The sequence below is a fragment of the Cydia pomonella genome, chromosome 4, assembly GCF_033807575.1.
Source record: "Cydia pomonella isolate Wapato2018A chromosome 4, ilCydPomo1, whole genome shotgun sequence".
NCBI lineage: Eukaryota > Metazoa > Arthropoda > Insecta > Lepidoptera > Tortricidae > Cydia > Cydia pomonella.
In genome coordinates this window covers 14,039,476-14,056,652 of record NC_084706.1, presented here as the reverse complement: position 1 = coordinate 14,056,652, position 17,177 = coordinate 14,039,476, and the positions used below count along the sequence as shown (strand labels likewise).

Genomic DNA, 17,177 nt, shown 5'->3' with positions numbered 1-17,177 from the left:
TAATAATAATTTATTAAACTTGTATTATACTAACAACTTTAAGCTACTGACTTCAAGGCAACTCGATCGTTTATAAAATCATTGACAGTATAGTACGCCTTAGCAAAGGTCGCTTAACGCGTGACATAAACTTGTCAAGTGGCAAATTTGCTATCATTATATATCAGTGGGGAGGCGATTTTAGTTATGGATATCACTGTTAAGCTTGAATGCATGGATATTTTTCCGAACATATATGCTACTGTAAAAATGTTAGCCTCTTTGAATTTCTCACTTAGGGATACTCGTTCGCCCAGTGCTTAAATGGAACGTAAGCTCGTTTTTGTATCACATATATGTGGTCTGAATGTCGCCCCTTTTCCCCACAACTGGATTCCATACCACATAACACTGTGAAAATAACTAAAGTATACCAGCCTGGCCGTCTCTACGTTTGTTAGCTGTCTGATTTGCCTCATTGCGTAGGCTGGAGAACTAAGTTTGTCGGTTAAAGTGGCTATATATGTGCAATATGCCATTGGAGTTTCGAGTATAAAGTGACTCCCAGAAAAAAAGTTTTATCTTCAAATTCCACTGTATAACCTTTTATTTTAATATTGCTGTTATTTACCTGCTTCCCATTGAGCAGCGTAAATTTGATGCACTTTGTTTTTTGGAAATCTAAAGTCAGTTATTTGTCGTAAACAAGTTTGATGGTGGATAGCGTATCGTTAGGGTTATCGAAGCTATATTCCTTTCTATCCACAATAAATATAAGATACTGATAGAGTTTTGCTTGGTGCGCGGGGCGAGGACCCCGCGGTGTGCATGTTGTTTGTGTTGTTGTTGATGTGTTTTTGTTGTTGCCTTCGGCCTTCACAATATAGTTACTTTGGGGGCAGAAGGGAAGTTGGAGCTTAACACGACCCAATAGTAAAAGTGTCTTAGACAAGCGAAACAGCGAGCCGAAGGCAGAAGGCCGCCTTCTTTTACTGTTGGGTCGTGTTATGCTCCAACTTTCCCACTATACTTGCCGCAAAACTAACTGGCCACTGAGATCATAATGCTATCTCCTTTACCCTTGTTAAGACCAACCAAGAGTGAAAGAGATGGCATTATGACCTGACCGGCCAGATAGTTTTGCGGGTAGTATAGCGAGCCTTTCAGGTGACGCTTGGGGCCTTGTATACATTTTATGATATCATAGTGGTTTCTTTAGGTGAAAATATCGCATTAATTTGCTCATCAAGATTAGGTGATCATTAATTATTTGGTGTTTGTATACATTTGAAATGCAGCCGTGATGAGAATACTACTTGTGTACTTTTAGACTTCACATTTTTGGTGTTTAGAATATTTTTTTGGTAAGAGAGATTTTTTAATTTAGGTTACCAAAGTATTTTTTGGTGGTCATTATAATTGTAGCCATAAGAAAATTCAAAAACATGGGTTGAAACAGAAAAAAAACAGCCAATACTAAGTAGTAGTAGTAGTAAGTAGTACGTAGTTAAATATTCCTCGAAGCGGCCACTTCGGAGTCTTTATCAGAGGAAACACTCACGTAATTGCATTCTTAACATCAGAAACCAGTGCGCCAGTAATATTCTCTAGCATTTTATCGAAAAAAATGCAATAAAAGTCTATCAAACGTTTTATAAAAGTGCCCACTTAGACATTAGGTAATGTAAAAGATAAAATGATAGTTTTTGCAACCTTTAAAGGTTTAATGTTTAATAGAAATAGGAACTTGACTTAAGTGAAGACGCTAACATTGTAACATGGCAAACCTGCATGTCGCAGTCACCGCGCGCACTGACCGGTAATTAAAAAATATGCCCTTATTGCTCGTATTTGGTTTTTCAAAGATTAAATTGTAATATTGTTGAAAATTACTTCGTACTTAATAGACTGCCTCTAACGCAGGTAACGTTCTGCTTGTGTTTAAACTTAAACCTAATCCAAGTCTTATTTGTAGTCACTGGCTCTTGTAACTGAATGAGGCTTGGGTTAGGTTCCGACCCGAAATCTAAGGATGCACGATTATTGTAGCCCTTTTTTTATGGTTTAAAACTGAAGACGCATGATTGAAGCCACTTATTTTCTTGATATTCGCTGCTGTGGTTTTTATCTGGTTGCGCCTGGTGAGCCCGCGTATCCCGCAGTAGCACTCGTTGCCGGAATTCATCGTTCGGCTCGACGAAAATTGGAATTCGGGAACGTTAAGGCCAGTGACGATATTTTATTGTTTTAGACTCTGTACTCTCGTAGGTAAGCGTGCTCCACTGTAGACTGCATCATCACTTACCATCAGGTGAGATCGTGGTCAAACGTCTGCCTATCCTCCATTAAAAAAAAGTCTTACATACTGACGGATATTAGTTTATTTTACTGTACACATTTTTACTGTTATATTGTTTTACTATAAGAATCTAGTTTTCATTTACTACCGATGTAGTTAGCCGGCTGGCTACAACATTCTAGTCAAAATATACCACAATTAAATTGTATGTGATCGTGTTTTTCTATATTCAAACAACATTTGTAATACGAGTAATACTATCATATCTAAATACGTGTACGCGCTTAGCCGATTCCATTACACGTTTATCAGATCTGACGATTCACACTCAGTATTAGGTATGTGGTATTATGCACGTGTCTCGTTAAACGCCTACCGCAGCGCCATCGAATTTGCTACTATAAATCTCTGTCTAATGAGGATTTGTTGCCATGTTGCCAAGTACAAAATCCAGCTATGTGTATTTAAATTTATTGGTTTGAGGATTTATTTATTACGACTGTCAGCTACATTATGCTTAACTGTGCAGGCTGATAGACGAAATAACAATTAGGTAAATAGTCTGTATCGTAGACAAGGATGGAAAATGCGGAACTTTATAACATTATTCAGATAGGTATGTTAGAAACAAAACAGCAATTATGTGGCAACATATATGTGGTAATATAAAAATATGGTTACGTGTAAGTAAGCGTGACACAAGAATATCAAGATAAATAACCGGCCAAGAGCATGTCGGGCCATGCTCAGTGCAGGGTTCCGTAGTTGCCCTTCCGTCACAATAAGCTAAGCTGGAGTATTAGCATAGTAGATTGTTAATATACATTAATATACATATTCGGTGCCTAATTAAATTAAAAGACGTATGGCCATGATTTTTTCCTTTGGACTTACTTGCAATCGGAGACTTTGCACTACTAAAGATAAAATAATAGATGAAAAAACATATATTTTAGCAAACTGCAGTAATTTTACAATGATTTTAAAGCACGAAAAAGTAAAGTATAACAATATGTCCTACGTTATATGTATCCGTTATATGTGTCTAATATGTTACTCATACAGCCAAAAAAAACATTTTAGAGAAATTAATTATTAAATAAGAATAGAATGACTAAAAAAAAAAACAATTTTTATCTCAAGTTTTAGTTTATGTACATGAATAAGGCCAAATAAATTTACACAACGCATTTAATGTCATAACAACGTTTAACTGAGGATGTACGAGTACCTACGTCTTTTTACTATGAAGGGGTGACTTTTTGCGATAACTCAAAAACAGCTAAACTGATAATGTTCCCTATACTTTTTATTTAATGTCTTTCCTAAGCTTTACTTTCAAGATTTATTTTTTTATTTTTTGGACCTAGGTTCAAAAGTTAGAGGGGGGGGGGGGCTTTTTTTCCTTTCGAGCGATTATCTCCGAATATATACACTTTATCAAAAAATGTTTTTGAAGACCCCTATTAGTTTTGAAAGACCTTTCCAACAATGTCCCACACTATAGGCTTATAGGATAGGCACCCTAATAATAAAAATATTTTTATTTTAATTTTTTTGTACGACTTTGTCGGCTTTATTGACTTATATATCCATGCCAAATTGCAGCTTTTTAGCTCTAACGACCACGGAGCAAAGCCTCAGACAGACAGACAGACGGATATGGCGAAACTATAAGGATTCCTAGTTGACTACGGATCCCTAAAAATTGCGTTACTTTCATGTAAATTGATTAAATAAGTTATAAATATGAATTGTGTGCGTATACAACACCCAGTTCCTATCTAAAAACATATATTTTGTAAGATAACCAGCTAGTCAGTCGCTCGGATGTTTTGACAGTCATTAACGGTAGGGATCTTCCGGGCAATTTCAATGGTCAATGTGCTAAGAAATATTAATGCGCGAACAGAAATTTCATCCCCAAAGTTTAGTTTCATTACTTAAATATGTATAATAAGAAACATTTTAACTCTGAAGCTGGAAGTTATTGTATCAAATTGATCTTATTTTGACATTGCTCGCACGGTGTCTCGCTCGTACTTTTAGCCATGGCGCGAGCGAAATACCTTCAGTACTAAATAAATAACGAATCAATGACAAGTTTTTAAGGTATTTACAGTACATTTGAATTTTCACCCTATATTGTACACAAGGTCACATGAATATAGGACCAGCACACTTTTTTTTATTTATGATATGAAATAAAATAAAATATAAGAATGGTATTATGTATAAGCATTTTTGGATATGCGAAGTTTAACTGTAATAGTATTTTATGCAACAGTTGTATAAGATGGGTCAAAAAAGGCGAGTGACGTGAGTTACAATGTGAGCCGGAGCCGAAGGCGTAGGCGAACATTGTAAAGGAATACGCCACGAGAATTTTTTGACCTACTTATACAACGTTGCATACAATATTTTTCCTACGAGTCAACAAAAATAAATGAAATAAATCTTAATTTAGGTAAACAAATTACACCAAAAGTATATAGCCAAGACGCGCGAGCATACCTTGTTCCGCGCCCAGCCCGCCCCGGGCCGCGGCCGGCCGGTCGGCGACACCAGCTCGTAACTCATGAGGCCCTGGTACTTGCTACTTGCTAAATTAATTTTTTGGACAGTTTTTTCTCAATTTTGGCCACCGTAGCCTACGGAGACTAACAAGCAACGCTAAGCGGTCTTCGTAGTCTATGGGTGTTGCTATATTACGGGTGTCACATGCGTGTTTCTGACTTATGAAGTAATTATTTTTACTATGCAACCAAATGAATATTTTGTAAGTTGGCATCAATGCACTTAGTTTAAAATTGTATTCGTTTTGGTTTTGTTAGGTTGGTAGCCACTAATCGCAGTAACATTATAGCTTATAAAAGCACAAGAGCTTTTATGAGGAATAGACAATATAGACTTTTCTTGATATCTTTTATGTATGTTCTTATATTCGTGTTAATGAATGCATAAATGACAGATAACAGTAGAGGAGTAGGAAAAGCTTCTTAAACAATCAGCGAGCACTTGTGACAGTGCTGATAGCAATTATTACGCGACATTTGAATACGATCATTGAAAAAAAAACTGTTATTCAAATAATATTATTGCTACTTTACCGCACTAGTGTGATAATTAGCACATTACGTAACTATGTCGAAAATTTAAAGGGACATAAGTATATATGTGCGAATAGGTAATACTCAACTCGTGTCGATTTAAAATACTCCCTTTGGTCGTGTTTTAATTTATCGCCACTCGTAGCGAATTTCCTATTTTTCGCAATGTACTATAAATAAAATATTGATTAATAATTAAGGTATTTTCCCTTTTTCTGAACTAAATCAAAAATCCGAGGTTACATTGAATCTTAAATCTTATACCTTTAAACGAGCAATTATTGTATATATATATATATATATATTTCGGGGATCTCGGAAACGGCCTAAACGATTTCGATGAAATTTGCTATATGGGGGTTTTCGGGGCCGAAAAATCGATCTAGCTAGGTCTTATCTCTGGGAAAACGCGCATTTTTGTTCAATATGTTTTCCGATATACCACCCCTAGGTATTATCACTTATGGTCTCCCAGATATTATCACTTATGTACCTACTTAATTGACAGGTTGCTCCAACACTTTTTTACAACCTTCTCGAGTTCTTGCTTGTTGTTATATTGTTCCCCGTTCTTATAAATTGCGCGTGACCATCTCCGTATATTTTCTATTATGTTTAAGTCGGGAGAGATCGTTTGGAAGATTAAAAAAAAATTATATTATTTTCTTGAAACCATTTACGGACACCATGTGCTCTAAGAATCATTATCATATTGGAAAGTAAAATTTTGTGATACTGTTAAAATGAGATATATCAATTTTTAGAAGGCAATTGTAGCTTTTAGAATTTTGTCAGGCCTGTATCACCACCAAATCAAACGTTGGTCGTATTCAAATGACGCGTTCCATTTTTCCGATACGTGTTTAAGAAGCTCAATTATTGTTTATAGTTACATATCGCATGTCTTAAGATGCGTATACATACACTTCTTATATATTCATTTTATTTAATATCTTAGATAATAAAGAAAAATACTCTGGTCCTATTCATGTGACGCGATGTGTATGTCCATGAGACGAGTTAAGGTGTAGGATGAAATTTACTCCTTATTTATATTCCTGGAAAAATACAGATAAAATACTTACAGTAGTAGCGTTACACCCGATAATTCGTATTATCATTATCTTAGTTTACAGGATACTTGGGTTATTTTGTCAAATAACACAAAATAATTTAATTTCTGCATCAAAAACTGGCGAATATGTAAAAAAAACTAACCTGTAAACGGGATTGTCATCGCGATACCAAACCACTAGTAGCAGACTATCGTTCCGTATTGGTGGGCGAGAGTCGCAGGGAAGATCCGCTTCGCCACCTACCACCGCTGGCACGGTCACCACCTTGCTCGACATCGCGGGTTGTGAGCTTCCAGCTGAAGAAGAAAAAAGTTATCTGAGAAAAAGTGTGAGTTACTTATAATAAAGAAATATTTTACTTTTTATGATATAAGGCCTGTACCGAAAAAAAAACTGTAAATTTCAAGTCGCTGTAATTTTGTTTCTAAGCAAGATGACTACGGCTTTCTTACCGCGATAAAAAGTCTTATAATTATGTTATATATTCCAATATAAATAATTCTGGTTTTACGCTGTTCGATTTTACACCGGCAAATAGAAGAGATCACTGAAAATTGGTCTTTTCCAAATAGCAAGAAAATTTGCAACATCCCACATGCCTGATTTAGAAACACTTAAAATTACCTCGAAGTTTCGTGCATTTCATAATAAATAACTAATTTAGTATGTTGTCTCTTGAATAGAGGCTTCGAAGCGGTAGATCTCTAGGAACAAGTGACCCTGGGTCCATCACAAAGATTGCTAACAGAATTTGCGAAAACGAAGCATACCTGTCATAATTATCGTAAAAACTGGGGTAGATATGCGGCTAAAGTGCAACGAACTACGATGAAAGTCAGTTCAGTTCTTCGTACGAAGGTTAGAATAGCCAAAGTTACAGAAAATATATGTTACTTAATTCTAGGCCAAGTCGAAAATCATACAATTTCCTTCGTACAAAAATCGCATTTGGCAGTTGACATAGAATAGAGTAAGAGCTCCAAACGTCCTACAGCGCCGTTCTCTCAACTATTATTGGGCTCAAATCAAAAGTGTATTAAAAGAGAACAATGAAACAGCCAAAAAACATTAACAATTCTAGTAGATGATGGGGATGCAGGCAAATATGATAAACGGGTCCGTAAAAGGCTGCCACTGAATGCGCTAGGAAGAAGCTGCCTATCTTTCCTACAGAAAAATTATAAATAAAAAAACTGTCAATTATCTAAATTAAAAGTCGCTTTTTATTGAAGTTATTGTAAAACCCTTAGATTGTTCTCAATCGCAACAGTTTTTTTCATTTGAAGTTGACAGTTTTTTTTTAGTACACCCCTTAGGCGGCAAACTAGTATTTATTAACTAGTATTACTATGTATTTATAATAAATATTTATAACTGTGGCTCTGGTAAAAAGGGGTACATGTCTTGTGCAGCGCAGGTGAATAAGGCTACAAGTTTCATACAAGTAATATGGAACTTGTAGGTACCCTTTGTCAAATGTGTAGGTACCCTCTGCAAAATTTGTACTATCAATAAATCAGTGTTAAATAATGAAAATAAAACTGTTCCCTTTTCCGTTGAGTCAAGGGAATTTAACCTGGTCATCATTCAGGTAAGTGTGCAGCAAAACTACAATTTTCCATTTTTTTTACATAATTCGTGCGTGACACAATCTGCATTTATTTTCATGTAAAAGTTGCCAAGACGAAATCATAAGGCTCGCATTATCAATAATTAGCTGTGATTACCTGTGGTGATTTAGTATTAAAAATCCTGAAATACGTATCTGGGGGCATTTTTTTATACAATCTGCTTTTTTGTTTGATTGCCCATACAAACTTCAATCCCTTTTTCCCCATAACGCCCTTTTCCTCCCCATTTTTATCTTGTAGTCTGATATCGGGGTTGAAAACTATTATATATCCCTCTACATACCAAATTTCAATTAAATTGGTTCAGCGGTTATTGATTCCCCATACAAAATTCCACCCCCCCCTTTTCATGCAGCCAAGAAGGGGCTAAAATGTCAATGTTTTAGATTTTTTTTTTGTTTGGGTACTAATATTATCCTATAATTATACAAAATTTCAGCTTCTTAGGACTTCTGAAAGTACCCTAAGGGTTTTGATGATCATCAGTGAGTGAGTCAGTGACGAAATCAGTTTTTTTAGATATTAATAAAATCTAAAGTATGAGAGCTATGCAATTATGTAAATATCTAACGCCTGATTCGAAGAATGAAATACGATAACGATAAGTTCTGGTTTAGATATCGTTTTAATGTCGTATAATTGACAGAAGCAGCTTGATTCGGGCAACCAATGTCACTTTGACGTAACATATAAATATCGTAAATAGATCTTATTGGGATCACAGCGGAATCGAAATAAACGTCAATTTTGACATGTCATTTAATTATCGATCTTTCCAAGATCTTCAACATGTCTTAATCAGTCTTAGAATCGGGCCGTGATGCTTAATAAGTATTCTATTGACATTATAACCCGAAAATTTTGTTTATCTGGTTCCAAACCATGTTATGATGGTTCAAAAAAACGACGAAGCGCTTCGAGAAAAGGTAGGTAGTGCCCTTGCGCTTCACTTTACTCGTCTTGGCCGGGGCGCTACGTGCCCCCAGATATCGTAGACTGCGGTTATTGATGCATGCCTGCGGTCCTAGTGTCCATATACATTTACTAGAAATATCGTGATGTTAGATTGATAACGTATTATGGAAGCATTAAGTGTGGAAATTGTGTGGAAACGTTATGTGTGTGCGTACGGTTTATATGTATTTATGGCGTTCATATTTTTTTATGTTTTTTCCCCAGAATTCCGCCATTTTAAAACCGATGTTGAAGTAATAATTTGTTTTTTTTTTCAGATTTGTTATATTTTTGTCGATTTTTGTCAAAATTCATTCCGAATGGGATCCATGAAGAATTGAGGGAGCTCTTCAAATATTATAAATATAATTTTAGCGATTTTTGTATTTTCATCGACAAATCAAGATTATCATTAAAAAAAAGTTCAATTTGATGAAGTGGAAAGGCTGAAGAAAACCAAGTACAGAACTCTTTAATGATCCACTGTCGGAGCTTGAGAAATGAAAAGTTTTATTTAATATATCTTCTAACTTTTTATAAAAGAACCTATATAAAAGGTAGACGAAATACGCATTCAATATTTCAAAATATAGCTGCGATATAGTTACTTCCGCATTTCAACCATGACCCAACTGTCAAGTGAAAAGACAGCCGGTAGCATTTGAGGAACGAAATAAGCCCGCAGCTATCAAAATTCTGTCAGCCTGTATTTAACCTAAGCGTAACGAAATTTTATATTGAAATACTGTAATACAGAAGTTTTTTTTAGAATTTTCTGTTGACGCCGAGTGTTATTCTTACTTTCACCAAAATATTTTACTTATTACTAAGCCCAGAATTTTTGCGGCAAAACAAAAGACTGTCGCTGTCTATGACATAGGACAAAAACACATCCCTACCTGTGAAGGATAGGTATCTTTGTCTCTTAATGGTGAAAAACGCTATACTTGTATCATTTGAAAACCCCAGCTTGGCCAGAGTTGATCCTCTAAAGCCTTCCTTCGTAAAGTGACGCCGGGTAAGGTAAGGACCCGTGTCGCGCAGCGATGGTTTCTTTAAAAAGTAGAGGTCCGTCTTTTTGTTCATTTTAAACACACATATATATCGTATATGTGATATATGGTTTGGTTTAATTGCACCTAAATATCATATCACTATTGCCATTATTTGTCCTCAATTTCAAAACAGCTTAGTCCATAAATCCTATATTACAAATTGTTTCAATCTAAAAATTACCAAATATTATACCCCTAAATTTAATTGAAATCTTCTCGGGTTAGAGGTGAAGGGGTAGAGCCATTATATAATATGCCTATATTTGAATAATAAACTATCTTTATCTTTGATGTTAGAAAGTATGTTTTATCCCACACCACCATCTGCTGGAAGCTGGAACAAAAGACGATAATAAAGGATAATAAAGCACTCATTTATGTAGGTAAATTTACATTCCCAAAATGCCAAGAATTCAAGTCAACGTGGTAAATAGGTATAAAAAATGAGTATTCGTGATTCAGGCATTTTCATACTATTCAATTTTGAGATCTAAAATTTTGATAAATGGGTAAAACGAACTTAACGTGCAATTAAACCACAGCAAATAAACATGAGCAAATATTTATTTATTTATGTTTCGTTGGCACAATTCCTTGAATTAAACTAGCTTTAGCCACGAAATTGTCTCTGACTATCCCAAAATAAAAATAATTACATGGCTGCAAGTTATACTGATACTGGTTCAATATTGACGAAGAGCTCGGCTCCACTCGGTGCGTCACTCAAAAAGCATCATGTATATCCTTTTTATTTACTTAGCCAATTCCTTCGACCAACTGACGCTATAGATTTATTTTGAGTGGCCACTGCAAATCGTGTAGCCATTACGTCGCTTTCCGGATATTTAAAGAGTCGTCTTGGACTTTACGACGTACGTTTGGTGGTTTGAGCATTTTTTCAATTACAAATGGGACATATTTGTAACTAGCTGTGCCCGCGGCTCCGCCCGCGTGGTATTCGGTCTGTCAGTAACCGGCTCATTCACCGCTAATTTCTCTGCCTCTCTCCTGGAGGTGGAACTTGAAGTAAAGTTGACAGATGGATACGCTAGAGGACTGTAGTCTAGATAAAATATTTTACAATTAGGTACCACTTAATAAAACTACACTCCAAAATCAATTATAATTTTTTTCAAATTCGTCCTTATTCAAATTTTTGACGTGATTTAAACGACATAAAGTAGTAGATGTATATCGGACAATACAGTTCCACTTTTGTATTTTTTTTACGTCCTTGACTGCGCCTATCCAAATCATGTCCATGGAAAATAACATCCAAATCGGTGCTCCAGACCAATCAGTCTAAGCATGAAAAGTAAGAAATATACCCATAGAAATCCATACTTCCGAACACTATCGAATTTAGGTGTAATACCTATTAGTTAGAAGTAGGATTAGAGGAAAGGAGAATACTCGTAGATATCAAAAACTTGAGGCCGAGTATTTACATTTTGTTTACAGTTATGTTTATGTATGCACAACTAAATATATACATATAATTATATCTACAGTTACATAATAATAAGTAGGTATGTAATAGTATATTTACATAACATTGACATTTTACAATATTTATTTGTACACCACATTGCGAGTCTCCCCGGCGGGCATCAGCACGAATAGCTCGGTGCAGCTGGTAACGCGCGAGCACGCCACGTAGAGCTGCCCGTGCGAGAAGCAGCCCGTGCGCAGGTCCACGCCAGCGGCGCGCAGCGTCTGCCTCTGCGACTTGTTAATGTTCATGGCGAAGCAGACGCTCACGGAGAACTGTAGGCGCTTGTAGTGGAACGGGAAACTGCTCAGGATGAGGGGGATGCGCGGGATGAACACGACAGTCACGTTCAGGATCTGCACCTCAATGAGGTTTCGCTGGAGCTGCACTACTTTTAGCTGGGTTCCGTTGCATAACTTCGGAGGCGACAAATTCCGAAGAAGCATGATTGGAACTCCAACTTTCAGGGTTAATGTGTGTGCTGGGAGTCCTGAAGCACTCAATGAGCTAAGGAACTAAGGAACTAAGGAACTCTACCGGGTATGTTGTGACATTGCCTTCATCCAAGACAGTGTTAATGGAATTATATACTGCATGTTCACCTTCGATTTCCGCCTGCTCATTTTTCTGCGTGAGCATGGACCGTTCCTCTATGGGCGTGAGTATGGATCTCTCACAAACCCAAGAATGGCTCAGGTCTCCGTGTCAATGGATGGAACGATCCTGCATAACGTCTCTGGTAGTTGTGGCTACGCCTAAAATCACGATCGTCGCTATAGTTTCGTAACCTCAATGCGTTGCGAGACTTTCGTGAAAGGTTCGCTTTTTTTCGGGAAGGCATTTTCAGTTTTTAGTTCTTATGGCATTTTAACGCGTATAAAATGCAAGTCCCAATTCGTTTGACATTTACACCGCAAACTTCAGAGATTTTTTTTCATAGTACCCACCTTCGTAGCCATTATTAAGTGCTTAAAAGAGGCGATATGTATGAATATAGATACGATAAAATTACGATTAGGTATAATTCATGACGGAGAAAATATTTTTAAAATAATTATGCAGTTATACGCGTGTTGATATGTGTGTTGATTTTGCCACTACTTAACTATGTAAGTAAACTCATTTTTAACCGACTTCAAGATTTCAAAAGGAGGAGAATCGAGGGAACTCTTCAAATATGAAAGTCATACATATAATGTTTTTGTATTTTCTTTAACAAATCTAGCATTTACATTTAAAAAAGTGACATTTGATGAAGTGGAACTGCTGATGATGATCAGAATGGAACTCTTCAACGATACACAGTACACGTTTGGCCATTTGTCCTCTTCGCTGTGTTTGTTAAGTAAATTTGTCGTTCTGACCATGGGGTCCATGAGGAATCGAGGGAACTCTTCAAATGTGAAAGGCTATAGTGATTTTTGTATTTTCATCAACAAATCAAGTATTAACATTTGTAGAAGTGACATTTGATGAAGTGGAACTGTTCATGATGAACAGAATGGAACTTTTCAACGATGCATAGTTCACGTTTGGCAATTTGTTCTCTGTGCATGTTTGTCAAGCAGTTAGGTTTTCAAGACACATTTTTTATACTTCTATCCTATTTAGTTTTTTTTAATAATTATTTGGTGCTTTATTTCATGCATGGTGTGAAATAATTTATCTTAAATACAGTCGAATACCCTATTGCGGGTATCTTACCAGTCAACCATAGGGCAAATCTGAAATGTGTCAAGGTGGGTGCAGTGACAAAAAAAAGCATGTTCCCTCCTTTTCTACATAATTAGGCGTAGGACGCTGTCTTTTTAATTTAATTGTATGAAATCAAAAATCAACAATAATCATTCTTTCACCGGTCTACCTCATTGGAGTCGGTTTTTTTTCTTAAAAATTATTAGTTTACTTGATTACTGAATTTTTACTCAGTTTCCCAAAAGATGGCACTGTGCAATGTATGGCAATTAATTTACTGTCGTTTAATTTCGTTGTATTATTACATCAACACAATTGAAATTGAATTGATATCCGTACCCCCCTCTTCTAACTTTAGAGTTAATTTGGCAAAATTTTTCCTCGGTTGCTTAATTTCAGCACCATGTCTGTTAGTTTGGCAGGGTACTCGATACTCGTAGCACATATTTGTTGTAAAAGTTTGCACCTCCTTCCTAAGTAGCGCCATAAGATTCAGGTGCAAACTTAACTTAATCGAGTGTAGTGGCTACCCCCCCTTCTAGGGGTTGAATTTTTATAGCCTATAACTTGGCCGGGCATTTTCTCGACAGATTAGTAAAGTTTTCATCAAAATCCGTTCAGCCGTTTTCACGTGATGCGAGGTTAAATAAACAGACAAACAGAGAAACAGACAAACAGACAAAAATTCTAAAAACTGTTGGAACGTGTTCTGTTAACGATTCTTAGTATCCCCAGCCTACTTTTTTTCGAATATCTTCCATGTACAGACTTTCGACCCCCTACAGCTTTATTATATGTATAGATTGAAAAAGTGCCCCGTTGTATTAATATGTAGTCTTTGTTGTGTCATTTTAATAACAAAACATACATGAGACATAATTAAGTCAGTAGAAAAAAGCGGCATTTGAAAAATGTAGGCGCGAAGGGCCGGGAGGTTCCGTACAAATTATGAATTCCGCGCTTCTTTTTACTGACAAATTGGTTTAGTTTTGTAGGTAAAGTAACCATCAATAAAAGCGGATAAAAAACGCGCCGAAAGTTAATATTTCATCGTCTAAAACTTTGTGTCTAGTTCTATGTACTTGTATTGTTAATATAGATACGTATCTCATTTGTTGAACCAATTAGAGAATTTAATTTCTTTGTTGTTTTGAAGTAATACTATCCTACATACCCGGAAGTACCCTAAGAGTTTTGATGATCATCTGTGAGTGAGTGAGTCTGTAATGAAATCGGGTTTTTTTTAGATATGAATAAAATCTGAAGTATAAGAGCTATGCAACTGAAATTGTTAATGCTTAATAAATCCGCTATTGACATTATATCCCGAATTTTTTTGTTTATTTGGTATAATCCAAATCTGAGTTATTAGGCTTCAATAAAACGATGAAGCGCTTCGAGAAAAGGTAAGTAGTGCCCTTGCTTTTCGCTTTATTCGTCTTGGCGGATGCGCTACCATGCCCCCAGATACTTTGGACCCGTAGTGTGATCCACTAGGCACTTTTGATGCTGACTGTACCTATCAGTTCTATTTCTATAAATCTGAATCTAATTCTAACATAAATATCATTGTTAGTTACACAATAATGCCTTGTTTTTTAAAGCTTGTAAAGCTAACCTAGCTTCGCGTTATTTAATTTTTACGCTGTCGTTTATCCCTTAAAATCAGCCAGTTGAAAACCAAAGTTGTCCCTTGTAGGATGTAGGAAGGTATGTGCATGTAACCGGACTCACGTGCTCGCCACACCTGTCAGCACAAAAACCGCAATTTCGTCACAGGCTCGTGACAGCCGTACCTTTCAAAGGGTAGATGGTCCAATTAACCTTTTAGAACAAGACGCTACGGGTTTGGAGATGGAAAAACTATACAGCACACTTGAACTGAGTACAGTTAAACCATTACATTCTTACAAATAATACGTAAATAAATAAATATTACGGGACAATATTTTTTTTATACTACGTCGGTGGAAAATAAGAATATGACCCGCCTGACGTAGCCTATGGACCCTCTTTGAGCTTTGGCAAACTTACTCGCCGGCAGGAAAACGACATTATGAGTAGGGTATGTAGGGTAATCTTACACAAATCGACCTGAAATAGGCTCATAAATGAGCTCAATTAGGCTTACTGGGTACGACTTATGAAAAAGATAGATATTCTTGTGTGTCATTACTTTCCGCACTAGCATCGAAATGCCACGAGCCGTAGGCGAGTGGCAAGATTCGAGACGAGTGAAGAATGACATTTCTGCACGTGTATCGAACGAAGTTTTTTAATACAGTTGCGAAAAACAGTTACAGTTCTATAAGACATTATTACCGTATCGTTATTTACGATTATTTATGTTTCATATATTTAAATTGTACGAAAACAATATCGAATGTTGCCTTTGGAAACTTAAAACATTCTTGCAGTAAGAAACAACGCCTCTGTTTTGACAGGCGTTTCGGCAGCTATTCCGTTCCATTCAGACAACTTATTAAGAACGGGTTTTCAATATTAAAAAATAAACGTGTTATAATGATGAAGAGGTAAGTAATAAAATATAAAATATGCTTATAATTGTTGTAATTGTAGCACCGCTTACAATCTCTCTGCTTAGCCTTCAGGTTGACTGGTAGAGAATGCCTCGTGGCATTAAGTCCGCCTTTTGTACTATAAGATTGTTTTTCTTTTGTGCAATAAAGATTAAATAAATAAATAATTATATTTTTTTCTTTAACAGTAGGTTTTTATGTTGATTACGACTTTTAAAGGAAACTAACATTAACACTCATCAATAAGTAGTCATGAATTGGAACAAGTGGAAAAAGAAAAAGCACTAGTTCGCGAAATCCAACTTTCTGCACGCTAAACAGCTACGTAAACAACTGCAACTGTTTTAAAATAGTTATTTACGATACAAGTGCAGAAATTAGGAAATTCTCAACGAGTGGTGATAAATTAAAACACGTCCGAAGGGAGTATTTTAAATCGACACGAGTTACGAATTAACTATTAGCACGTGTATCATACAACGTGCTCATTCCCGCACGCGTGCAGGAACGAGCACTTTCCGTTAATATGTCGAAACTTTAAAGAGCCATATGTACTGACGTTGTACGATACACATGCGAATAGGTAACTCGTATTGATTTAAAACACTCCCTTCGGTCGTGTTTTAATGTATCCTAAATATCTATTTCATCACACTTGCTCAAAAAGATCTTAGACAAAGGCCTATATTGTTCCCGCGGGAGTTATAGATTGTGAAAGAAATGCTATGGGAGCCCTAGGGAGTAATAGTTTTTTTTTTCACAATCGCCCTATAAAATTTACAATCTCCCTCGAGTACAGAAATTGTTTCGAGAAAATTTACCAATCCAATGCCAGTGAAAACGAATCAATCCAAAGCCAACTCACCCCATCTCTGCACGCCGAACTGGTTTGGTACCAACACGCTTCAATGACGAGCTGATGCTGGGATGACTCTGGCGAGGGTTTTGAGCGCACAAATCGACAGTTGTTGTAGCGTATTTTTGATTTATCTCGACGACGCACATACACACACACGCACGCACGCACGCACGTACGCACGCAGGCAGGCAGGCAGGCAGGCACGCACGCATGCAGGCAGGCAGGCACGCACGCAGGCAGGCACGCAAGCACGCACGCACACACGCACGCACGCACACACGCACGCACCTCTCACTCGCATCCAAAATGTCACTTGTCTCCCCTCGTTGCACAATGTACTAATATAAATACATAAAAAAAAAACATCAATAACTCAGGAACAAATATGTGATGAACAAATAACCTAATGCCCTTACCAGGATTTGAACCCAGGACCTCCGAGTTTTGTAGGCAGGTTCACTACCGACTAGGCTAGGAGGCCGTTAAT

At 36.6% G+C, this 17,177-nt stretch overlaps 1 protein-coding gene across 3 annotated transcripts in view; it reads right to left on the bottom strand.

Annotated features, from left to right (window-relative positions):
• The window catches only part of LOC133517124 (hemicentin-2-like), a 217,322-nt gene that overhangs the window by 133,631 nt on the left and 66,514 nt on the right, over positions 1-17,177 (bottom strand). For all 3 annotated transcript variants that reach the window (XM_061850284.1, XM_061850283.1, XM_061850285.1), the window contains exon 3: positions 6,607-6,760. In XM_061850284.1, the coding sequence (XP_061706268.1) occupies positions 6,607-6,760 (154 nt within the window). The remainder of the gene's footprint in view (positions 1-6,606; positions 6,761-17,177) is intronic.